The following is a 12,811-nucleotide window of genomic DNA, read 5'->3' as shown; positions in this document are numbered from 1 at the left end:
ACGAATTCCCTAGCTATTCTGCCCCTTTCAAGAGCGTTTTGTACCAGCAGCTACTAGCGGAGTGAACCTTACTGTAAGATAACCAGTAAGGAAAAATCTCACCGCCTATTTTTTTTCCCCCTTTTCAAATGAGCAGCAGTCAATCTGCAGCTTGAACTTCCAAATATTTCAAAGTTTTATTTAGGGAGCAAGAAGTTACCAACTCTTGGCATTTGTACCACACACAAACATGTATGTTCTGAGCTCTCGACAGTCCACTTGCCAAAGTCCAACCAACTGGCATGCTGCAATGGCATTCCACATGCACACTGCGAAACCATTACAAAGCAAATTTTCTTTTGCCCGTTTTGGCTTTGTCACTCAGTTTCAACATATAAAAGCAAAGTTAAACTTTCCACTACATTTTTTCTTTTCTATTGGAGGAGGCAAACTAGAAATCTGGACTCTCCTTACTTCTTTCCTAGTAATCCCATGTCAGGAAAGACTAAAATTGAAAATAGCAGCAAGGGGACTCAAAGCAACATTTCTACAGACTAATAGTTTGCTCTCACATACATCATATTAGAGGCTTCTGTTCCATTAACCATGTCTGCATATGCTATCCACATAATATTGTTCTGACTCACAAGAGTATTATCATCATTTTACATAAAGGGAATGAGAACAAAAAAGATAATCCCTGTTAAATCAGGGATGTGATTGTTATTCCCTCTAAGAAATTGCTTGGGGCAAATCTGCCGAATTCTTACCCCAGATTGTTGTTTTCTTCTAAGGGGAAAAGAGAACCACCAGCACTAAGGGGATTTCGGTTCCTATGGTACTGTTTAAGCAGTACACAGTTATACACATGTCCAAAGTTTTCTCTTAAGAGATTTTTCTCTTCTATTAACTTGGTCATAGGCTTTGCAAACCAGTGAAATTCTGCCAAGAATGGGAAGATGCAACTACCTGCATGATTAGCCACAGCTAGCTTCCAAAAAATTTTCAGGGTGTGCTGAACACAAATTACGAGTTTTGATTTCTAAAGAATTCAAGCACGACAAACTACTGAAATAAGACAGACTGCAAGCACAGCTTTCACTGAAAGCTGTTAAAGGGTGAATAGTTATTTTCAGTTACGAAAATGAATGCTATCCATTACCCCCCGAGAAAAGCCAATATGCATTTGGGCAAAGGAAATACCAGATCAGAAACATGATCCACACTGCAGTAATGAATCTCAATTGGTCACAGCATGTTCTCCTTTCAGATTTGGTTCTCCCTAATGTCAGGTAATTTCTATTGCAAAAGCAGCTCTTTTTCCTCTAGATCAAGTACACCCTCATTTCATCATCCACTGTACCCAGAAGCTTCTGAAGTTTAAATATCTAAAGACCTTCCATGTAAAATTATGTGTACGTACCCTGACTAAGCTTCAGTTCTCAGACTGGGTGAGTAATTTCATTAGCGCTGGACATGTTCCCAAATCAGCCATGTGACATCTTGAGTAAACGTAATGACAGAAGGGTGAGAAGCAGTGTTTAGGAAAAAAGTTGCACCGTATGAATAATAGTACACATATGCTACCTTCCATTCATCCCTTTTAACTGCTTTGGTATCCAAGCTCCTTGGCATTTTTATTTGCACGTATCTCTTCAGAAGTTTAAACTACTACATTAGCCTCTGATGAAAACTCCAGAATGAATATATTTCAGTACTGTAGAGTATTTCACAGGTTAAAAGCTCCAAAACAGAAATAATCAGAATGCTATACACAATATATTAGTACGCCCCTAGCAAACATGTAGTTAATAAGTCTGTAGCAGCTTTAGAGAAATTTGATTCATGAAGCTCTTAGAAACTGCCAGATTGGGTAAGTAAGCCATTTAGTTATGATTGAATCATTAAGTGCAGCTTGATTTTTTGACAAAGCTTTAAGAAGTTGCAAAACAAAATGTTGGAACAATTCACACAAGCTAAGTTATTTTAGTGCAAAATAATGCTTCATCATAGAAACACTCCCAGTACTGACAAACAGTCGGAAAGGCAGGGAGAGGGAAAGACAGGAGAGATTGTTTAATAGACATGGGTTAACTTGAAGCAAGTACCCAGCCTCTTGGCTTAGGTATAGAAAACTCCAAAGCAAACCAACTGCAAAGGCTATCTAATGAAACAGAGGAAAACAAAAGTATTCATTAAAATTGAAGTAACGTATGAAGTTTGAATTATGTTGTTGGGTTGTTTTAGTTTAGTTTTGTTGTTTGGGTTTTTTTTGTTTTTTTTTTTTTTAAACACAGTTACAGTCTTAAGGTGTACACAGACATTATTAAACTTCAGTTGAACTTCTTAACAAAATTACACAGGTTAGCTGTCTGGCACGAGTGCCTAGCTACTGGGAACTGCTCTGAGTGATTTAACTGCACTCACCGGCATGCATGAGTACAACCTGTGAAAGAGCTCTACACAAAGCTGAAGGAAAATTCCTGGCAAATGACTGGTGAAGGGCACCACCTTGGCAATTGTGTTGAAACAGGTTATCGAGGTCAAAACAGCCAGCTCTAACTTCCTAATGATTTCTTTGAAGACTAAACTTCGAGTTGGCAATGGCAGAATATATACAGCTTGTTTTGAGTGCAAGTGAGCATGGGAGCAATACACCAACTGAATTGGGGAACTGTTTTTTCCTTTAGACATATGAGTTGTAATATGACTTCATATTAGTAATAGAATTATAAGTAACAGCTGTGTTATCTGTTACCACAAATGGAACAAAATGACAGACTGAAATTAGGACTTTCAACTATCCAGAGTTAAACTCAACTTCAGAGAAGGTATTTCACACCACATACACATCCCTGCTAGCTGCACAAGTCTGCTTTAGAGTCTAACAGAGTTCAGACTGCTCAGAGTGCCTCTGAAGCAGTTAGACTTGAACCTGAAGAGGTAAATATTAAGCCATGTGGAACAAATGTTTCACTTGTGTATATGCTTACTGAGCTGACAAATAAACCAGAAAGGACAGCTTCTTGGATCTCCCCACTCACCAGGTGATATCTAACAAAAATATTCAGAAGTCAGTGATTGCATTATTATGACAAACTTGCACTGCTCAGCTAAAATGCAATAAATACTGCATCCAAGAAATATTTGTAGTAAACTCAGGAAGCTTGAACAGGTAGATTAAGAACCCTTTAGCACACACCCAAGACTACTGCACACTGGGAAAAATAATATTCCACACCATATAAGAATGTGTGCTGATGGGAATTTGTTAAAGCAGGAGGATAAATCTGCAAATACAGCACATTGCAACCAAATTTAACATGACAAGAAGAGGGCAATTAGCGGCCTAAATGAACATGATGGCACCCAGTACATCTTCTGATTACCCATACCACAGCTGTTTCCTTTCCTTTATATTCAACTGCCCTGTAAAGGGAAAACATGGATTTGGGGAACAATCAATAAAAAACCTGGTTTGTTCTAATTCGATTCTAAAGCTCTGAATAATTGTTTGCTTAAACAGCTAATCTATCAAAAGACTGTTTAGACTTATATTCTCACATCCTTCTCTGGTAAAGATCTGAACCCCTACTTTCTACTCCTAATTTTGCAGTGTTAATCACTAAGAACATGTTATGCTTATGCCTTTGCATCTGCAGTCATTCCATGTCTCTCAGCAGCTGCAGGGTAATAAGCATTTTACATCCCTGGAATGAGAAAAGTTGCTTGGTTTATCTGAAGATTAGAGAATGTTACCACATGTGTGTAATGCCTCTGCTTTCTCCACTTTAAAGAGCATAAGAAAAACGTGGAGTGAGATGTCTGCTATATGCACTCTTTTGCTCTAAAGAATACGGTCCCCTCCGCCTTCAGAAATAAAAGCCTGAACTTCTTGTACAACATCAAAACCACCTTCTTTATGGAACTAGTGGCAGTATTTCAATTTCAGAAGTGTGAAAAAGTTTTGAAGTGAATTCAGTGAAGACTTCTAAATCTTTTTGTATTTTTTGGTAAATATAAAAGCTGGACCAAACAATCACCCAGATTTGAAATTCAACCCATGTTTTTCTATTGCAGTCCAAAAGGACAATAAAATTCCATCACAAAGGGACACATCTGGCATTTATGAAATCTAGATTTTATATACGAACAAGACAAAAAGTCCTCATGGCTATGTCTCAACAGAAGATCAGAAGCAAGCCAACAATACCTCAGTGGTAGATGTTTTACTGGAACACCTCCAAATCTGCACCTTAAATGAGCGCTCAATAAATAAGCTCCAGAGTAAAAGTTAGTGAATTGAAGGGTTCAAAAAATTAAACCATATGTTGATCCTTCTCCTTTTAACTCACCGTAACGTACAGCTGGAGATGCATAAAAAGTAAATGCAAAGTCAGTAGAGAAGCTCAGCAAGGAGTTAGCTCAGTTACATGTTTGGAGGTCAGGGTTCAAGTCGAACTGCTAAGTCTTCCTTTCAGGCTTCATAAGTAATTGCTGTACACAAATGAGAGGGGGGGCCCCAACCCCAAGATGCGTTCCAGTTAGTCTGGGCATCTCTGATACTGAAATACATACTAGAACTTCTAGAGACTTGAAGCATAATAGCTTAGGCATATCTAGAAAGGCTTCTCCTAGGGAAATTCAGCTGCCTCAAAGTCTGCTGGAAAGGCAACATGGCAGGATGCAAGCAATTCAACAGCTTTCTTGACATTCTGCTGGACAGGTCTAACAGGAAAAGGTCTCTCTGCTAATCTGTTACTCAGAAGCAAAGATGAACTAGTTGGACATGTCAGCAACCACCTTGGTTGCAATAGCCATGAGATGGCAGGATTTCATGGACAGCCTCCTCAGAGCAAGAAGACATTTCATCTCCGTGTGGAAGAAAACAAGCAGGAATAACAAGAGGCCACCTTGATTCAGTGAGCAACATCTGACTGAGTTTGGATAAAAAAAAATCCCGAGAGGTAGAAATAAACTGCTTACCAAGAACAAGTAGTAAAGCATCTCCCAAGCATGCAGAGTAGAAATTAGGAAGGCCAGGGCTGGAGCTTGAGAGGGATACAAAGGGCAGTGAAGGTGTTCAAGTGGTATGTCAGCAGCAAAACAAAAGACAAGGATAACACGAGCCCACTGAACAGGGTGAGCTATGCTGTGAGAAGGGGAATAGAAAAGCTAAAAGGTACATGGTACTTTCTTTGCCTCAGATTTTGAAGATTTTTCTAACAAGATCTTTTAAGCCTCCCGGGTCTTCACACCTAGTAGCACATTTTTTTGGAAAAGGTATTATCTAGTCAGGGAAGTTCCAACCATGACTGGTCTACCAAGTCCATGTGCTTGCATCCAGTGGTGCTGAAGAAAGCAGATAATGCCATGATGAAGCTGTTTAGGTATCTTTAAGAAGCCATACTAAGAAGGCAGGTGGTCCCTGTGATGGTTAAAAGAGGGCAGGAAGGACTGAAGGCATAGATTTTCCCAACAAGCTGTGGAATCTCCAGCTCCAGAGTCTTGAATGAATCAGAATGCACAGGGGTTTGTCAAAACTCCATAGTTACCTCTGCTTTGAATTGGAGGCTGGACTACATGACCTCCAGAGGGGACCTCTGGAGAGAGGTTTTTGTATATACACAAAAACTTCCTAAGCATCCAGCCAAATACCAGAAGCATTTAAGCCATTCATGCTAGACATTGTTACAAGGTCTCCACAGTCTTCAAGATGATGTGGACATTAACAATAAGGGGGGTTCTGTGTAGAAATCAATTCAGCAGCAAGAGAAGGTTCAATGAAAATTACAGAAGAGAAGAGATTCAGAATTTAGGGTATCTCTAAAGAATACTCAAAAGGGTAGAAAATACTAGCTTTTAAGAGAAGCTAGCATGTTCATTTTTTGAAAAGTTTTCATACTTTCAGAAAGTGTTTTTCAAAAATAGTTTTCACCATCATCTGTGGATAATATTCATCCTGAAATACAGTAGTAAAAATACAGATTTATGTTAATCCAAAGCTCTGAAGAACAACTTCGTTCCTCAACTGCCACGTATCTGAACTGATTCTTAAACTTTTATCCACTAAACTGATTGGTCCCAATGAGTTTGTTTGAGCCTTGTGACCACTATGGTACAACGAAGCAAATCAGGTTTGTACACTGATTGTACACCGAGAAGTACACTGAACATGTGATAAGAAGAACACAATAATTAAAAGCCTTTTGCATTCAAAGGCTGTAAGTTCAACATAGCACCAGCAACAGTTTTGTTTCACATTCCTTACTGAGTAACCTACTTTTGTCCTACATTATTGCTGCAGGAAGTGATTCTAAAACCAGAACATTTAAGGAAATGTCCTTTAAAGTTTTGAAGTTCTAGGATGACATCATTTGCACCAGCAGTAACTAGAACTTATTTATTTACAGCCTAGTATCTTACTGTATCTGTGAAATCATTCAGCAGACATTGAGTAATAACACTGCAGACTGCATGCTACAACATTTATTCTTAACATTTTGTGGATAAACTGTATATAGCACCTGCTACATTGTTTGAGAATTAAAAGACTTTTAATTGAAATGTTCTTTCAGTTAACACACAACTCTTCAATACCAGAAGCTTGGTTACTTATTGTTTTGGGGGAGTTTTATTTTGGGGTGATTTTTGTTAAGGGGGCTTGGGGTTCTGTTTGGTTTTTAGTTTTTACTTATTTGTAGCAAGAGTTTTATAAAACTGGAGAAAAAAGCCTATCACCACTACCAAGCTCCCATCCTCCTCAAAAAAAACCCCAAAAACCCGCCACCAAATCTTTATTTAAGCCACGTTTACTGTGTTTGAGATTGGATTTTACAAGAAATAAGAAATGCTCACTCTGCTTAATACGGCACACACAGTTAAGATTGACCTTTTCCAAGTTCAGACTGGCCTGATCAAGCGTGTGTCCTGGATTCCAGATCCCAAAACCTAGGGATTACCAATCCTTATCTGCACAAAGGCAATCAAGGTAGAATTAGCAACTCCTAACTGCCAAACTGAGTTCAGAGCAACTAGTTATCACCACCCAATTTATTAACACAGTTTAACCAATCATTTGGAAGGCATCCCATCACCAACTTGGAGTCCTGAAGTACAATACATTTCAGCGTAACTAAACCAATAGCTTTTAAAGTTGCCTTTCTTCCCCTACCAGAAGCCTAAACATTTTTTCCAGGTCAATCAAGTTATAAGATACACTAACAACGTTATACTTTTCTAGTCTACTAGAGATTTAGACATTCACTCCACTATTTACAAACTCATTTCAGACAGACAACATCAACTACAGCAAAGTACATTCACCAGAGTAACAGTAAAATAATAATTCCTGCCACTGAATATCTGTGGTTTCTATTAACTCTTTCAAATGCAAGAAAGCTAACAAACAGAGTGCATAAACAATCTGCCATGGACTGTCCAGACCAGACAGATTCGAGAAGTACACCTTAGCTACAAACAAGGAAAGTAGAAGTCATCATCTGTCCTTTCAGTGTCCTCTCTGCCTACTTCTCTTTGAGGAATTTGCATTCCTCTTTGAGGAACTGCAAACCCACTCAAAGCGAGAAAAACGTAAGCAGTATCAAACCAAAAGACAAAGAAAACTTGAACGAGATCTGGAGCTGCAAAAGCTGAAGAGATCAGAGCTTTGAAGACTGCTCACTCACATCCCCACTTGATCAGAATTACAGCCTAGCACACTAAGCCCTATTTTGCTTGTCTGAAAAAGAAAGCAGCCATTTAGCAAGTCATTATCTTTCTGGATGGTAAAGAAAGTACCTCAAAGGCAATCGAGTAGAATTAAAGTATATACTGATAAACTAAAAGTGACATGGCTAATCACTAACACCAGTGACAAGGGGATCCCTTGGCTTTGATGGCCTTTCATCCACAGACACTAAACTTTGCTTGTGTATCAAACTTTTCTAAAAGTCTAAAACAAGACACTCTCTCCCAGTTAAGAAACTACATAATATGAAGTTCTGTGCCCTTCTGCCCAGTGCAACTTCATTTAAAGAATATGTGTCTTACTCAATTGTGTTGTGCCCTTTAAGAACTCCGCAGTTTCAATATTCTAAACCACTTCCACTGGTAAAGCCCCTCTGAGTTACCACTCTTAGTACTTATTTAAATGGAATACCACAAAGCACTACACACAAGTAGTGGGCATCAAGCCTAGCAACACCTTCATGAAGTTTGAGAATGCAGTTCTCCATAAGTCATTCACCCACAGAAAACTGCCGTGAAGTAGCTCATATCAAGCTTCTGTGTCTAGCTTAAATTAAATGCCAAAGGCTTCCTGAAGAAAGGGCTGTCTTACAAAGAGACACAGCATTACACAGTTTAATTGCAATACCTAATTTAACTAGCAATTCTAATCTAACTAGTGATTTCCATAATATTTTAGACATCTAAAAGTGCTACATGCTTCCAAGTAACGTATGCCAACTCTTAGGTGCATCTTTCAAGAAATACAAACGAGATTTACTAAGCAAACAGCTGTGATTGTGATCCTCAGCTTAGTTTAACCACCAGTAGTAATGAAAGTGCAAACACACTATAAAAGTTGCCAAGGAGAACCTATGCTATTTAAAACTGAAGAGGACTGTTTTCAGCCTGATACAGAGCAAACAAGATACTTAAAGTCAACAAGAATTATCTTATCAAGCTCAGGTTACAAAGCAAAACCTTACTGAAAACGCACATGCACTTTCATTTAAACAACCAAGCATAAAACCATTAGTTTATATTCATAATAAAACACAGATGTATTCTAATACTACTGTTACTGATAAACAATAAAGACTAATCATTATCTTTCCCCCATGTTATAATACAGTAAATAGGCAACAAGTTGCAACATCAGAATTGCATAAAATAGTCCCGGAACGAAATATGCAACGATGCTTGCCCCAAACACTCTCAGCCTCCAACCAGAACTTACATGCTTCCAGAAAGGAAGGTTGTAAGGTTGTTTTCTTAGTTTTACTCTTCTGGAAGTTTGTATAAATGTTTTGCTTTTGAACACACCTATAAACTTAAACATCCCAGCACTTCAAAGAGTTCTGCAGCTTACTTCATCTGCTTAATCTTCATGTGGGGAAAAAAATACTAAGAAACTACTTAAAATGTTTTGCTTTCCATTTTTACTATTAGGAGGAAATGGGAACAACTGGTGATTGCCTGTCTTCTGTACCACTTCTGAAGCATCCTTTGGAGACTTCCATCTTATATCCATCTCTTCAACATCCACTCAGTAACTTTACTTCAGACCAAGAGCTCTGATCCACTCAGGGATGGTGCGTACCTGAACTATTTTATACTTTTGTTAAGTATAAGATGGTGAGAAGGGATGAGAGAACAAAACGAACAGTACAATATGCATAGTGGAAGCACATAATGGATTTTTATACTGGAAGAATTGTTTTCCTGCTGTGAATTAAGAAATAGTAAACAGATTAGATTTGTCTTTTTGACTGTATAACTGAGCATAAATCTCTGAAAATATTCAAAAACAACTTCAAGTTCTATTACTACAGAGGAATAATATGTTCAGTTCCGAACATATAATTTTTGTATGTCCTGTCTTCATTCTTCCTTGGTATTTCTACCTGCATATTTATTTTATGTAAATGCGGCTAGATGGTAAAACTTAAACTTATGCTTGTCACCAATAATTTTGTCCACCCAATAAAGAAATTTCACCCCTGGGTTACCATTTGAGAGTCTACTGACACCCTCCAACTTGCTGAAAAAACTCACTGCAACCAAACACCCTCCTCTTAGCGCCTTATTAACCATAAGGCCATGACCTAAGACCATTGAAACCACCCTTTCAGATGAAGGGCTCCATTTCCATAGGAAACCCGGAATGATTTACTGGGTTACTGCACCCATGACAGCCATCTGTGCAGGACAATGCTCCACTTCATTCTACCCTTTTTTGACCACTCACTAACTTAATTTTTGTTTACAGCTTGCTGTACATGGAAAAGCCTCACAGGCGAGAGCAGAAGCACCACAGGCAAAAGCATACTGAAGTCATCACTTCAAGGCAAGCTTTGACCAAAAGAGAGAGACCTCTTACATCATCCTCTAGGGAGTAACATGGACAACAGAAAAAAGGAACAAAACAGTAGCTGGGAATACAAACCTAACAGCTCAGTTAAGAGATGATACACAAATCTTGCTTCCAATATGGAAGGCTGAGATTTCAAAGCACTAATTGCACAGGGAAAAACAGAAGAAAAGTAATCACTATGCCATTGTTTCCCCATGTTATTCTCATACAAGGTAACAGATTTTTGTTGTTTGAGGATAAGCTAACCGTTTTTCAGCATCCCCCAAACCCAGAAAGTTTAATTTCAGGACCAATTTAGTCATTACAGTCAACTCAAATTTTCTCCTTTTTCCTCTTTACATTTGAGAAGCATTTTTAGGATCATGAAGAAATTCAAGTGAAGACTCGGGAGATATGCCCAAGTTCAATTCTGACCCCACAGTTTCATGCTGAAAGCCATGCGATTCTGTTTCACAAAGCACCTCAGGACGTGCAATTTTGTTTAAAGACTCATTCCATTTGAAACTTAGACAAGTACCCTTTCACACAACAGCAAAATAATAAAAATAAATACCACTTCTAGTGAGTTGAAGCAAACAAAACCCCAAAACATTTTACCCCGTCCACAATGTAATATTCGACAAAATCTGTATTTCACACCCCCCACCCCACCCCCCACCCCGTTGTGTTGTAAGTTACTATTTTCTCTCCTTTTAAACTCTAAAGAGTTAGTTTCTGGCAATTACTTCTGCTAATTCACCACACTAAAAGTTGCAAAACTGACAAGATATTAAGATGCTTTTTTATCTTGGAGGAGGCAGCATCTACTTTATTTCAATTAATTTATTTCAATTTCAATTCAATTATTTCTACTAGTCAGATCTTTGAAAAGGCAGTAATATTTACAAGTCTGACAGACATGCTGTTTAGAAATTCTTTGTTTTCTACACTTCAGGAAAACCACCTTTGTTTACTCTGTCTTTTTCCAAACTGAAGTTGAATCATACAGAAAATAGAAAGTGACCATAACAAGTCTTCAGAAGTACATCATGTATTTCCTAGAACAGAGATAAAAGTTAACTTACTAGTGGACGTTCTCACTCTACAGGCTACTCACAGATAAGGCAAGTCCATCCAAGAATTGTCCAGAGTAGCTTAGAATAAGTAAATGAAAGTCTTCTATGCACAATTTAATACAAAAAAAGCTGCACATGAAGCACACTCCTACTTTAATCTCTCAAACTTCGATTTTCCTATTTGCTACGTGCATGAAGTTCTGCTCATTTTAGGATTATCTGCTATCCTGCCTATCTATGGTCATGCATTTGCTCCTCTACTACCAGCAACATTCAAATACAAACCACCTGACACCTTCAGACAGCTGCTGTGCATGACTTGGAGCTGGACCCGGTGCCCCACCAAATCAATATGCAACATTTTCCTGTGGCTGCTGTGCATACTACTGGAAGATCCACAGGGGGCACATGCTAGAAGAGCAAATGAGCACAGAGGACAGCAAGCAAAACAACCTATGCACATATACTTAAAAACCACACACAGAAAAAAGTGCCAAGACAGTGTATATGGGTCTTCTGGAAAAAGAATGGCAAGGAGTTTCTCTAAAGTTCAGCCTCCAGGGAGATCAAGCAGCTCTGATACCAGAAATTACTTTGAATATATTAATATTTTGAATAGTTTGAATATTCAAACACTGGTGCTTATAACACAGTGACAAAAGTCCAATGCGTCAGATGTTCCATTTGTTTCCCCGTTACCTCGCTGCAAAAAAATCCCAGTGTCTTGGCAGGGCTCAAAGTTTAATATTCATTACAAGAAATTTATTCTACAAGAAGCACAAAAAATGCAGTAGTGATACCAAACTCATCGCTCCAAGTTAAGGAACAGACACAACCAAGTATACAAAGTTAGTCAGACTCACCTTCCCTCATTGATTTTTGCTTTCTCTCCTTGACAAGAGAAGTTCTCAATGTAACCTAGACTGCAGTTGATCCTTGTCCAGTCAGGCTGGCACACAGCAAGGAAGTGAGGACGTAGTCTGCCTATGGAGTACTTGGCAATGTCTGTCAATGACTGGCTGGCAGCTGCTCCAAAAATGAAGGTCCCAATGGCTTTGTAAATAGTGGCTATGTAGTTATTTCTGACAAATGAATTTGAGTGCAAATGATTATAAAAGACAGAGAGAGTCTCTCCTAGGATTATCTGAAAGAGAAATAAGGACAACAGTTAACGAAAGATAATCATTTAAAAATAAAGATAATACTCTATTATTGTTAATACTCAGACATGAAGTTTCAGAAATTCATTTTTTACAATCATTAAGCTGCAAATTTAAATTTTCCAAGAGTCAGCAGTAACCATGCCCAAAAAGGAAAAACACTTTTACTTAACTCTGCTTCATATTGAACTTCATATTATTTTCAGAATATTTATTAAAACAAAGTGATCTCAAAGTAACATTTATCCATATTATTTGGTATGACTCTAATTAGAAACACATTGTCCAGTATTACATTTAATTTTACATTGAGTCTTCTTCAGCTAAACTTCTGCTGAGGAAAATGCTTCCATTTCATATCATAAAGTTGTTAGGTTTTTCTGTGATGCCAGAGTCTACTCTGAAGGGTCTAGACTTCATCTCTGGATGTGAAAGTTATTTAAATAAAGAAATACCCTATTCTTCCAGAAAATCAAAACATTAGGCGATAAAAGAAACGCTAAGAAGTGTAGGGA

At 38.1% G+C, this 12,811-nt stretch overlaps 1 protein-coding gene across 1 annotated transcript in view; it reads right to left on the bottom strand.

Annotated features, from left to right (window-relative positions):
• PPAP2A (phosphatidic acid phosphatase type 2A) overlaps positions 1–12,811 on the bottom strand; it is a gene marked incomplete at both ends in the record, with an annotated part of 21,742 nt that overhangs the window by 5,027 nt on the left and 3,904 nt on the right. The window contains one exon of the mRNA XM_010145175.1: positions 12,000–12,280. Coding sequence (XP_010143477.1) covers positions 12,000–12,280 — 281 coding nt within the window. The remainder of the gene's footprint in view (positions 1–11,999; positions 12,281–12,811) is intronic.

Source organism: Buceros rhinoceros, unplaced genomic scaffold, assembly GCF_000710305.1.
Source record: "Buceros rhinoceros silvestris isolate BGI_N320 unplaced genomic scaffold, ASM71030v1 scaffold33011, whole genome shotgun sequence".
Lineage (NCBI taxonomy): Eukaryota > Metazoa > Chordata > Aves > Bucerotiformes > Bucerotidae > Buceros > Buceros rhinoceros.
This window is presented reverse-complemented; position numbering and strand designations above follow the sequence as displayed.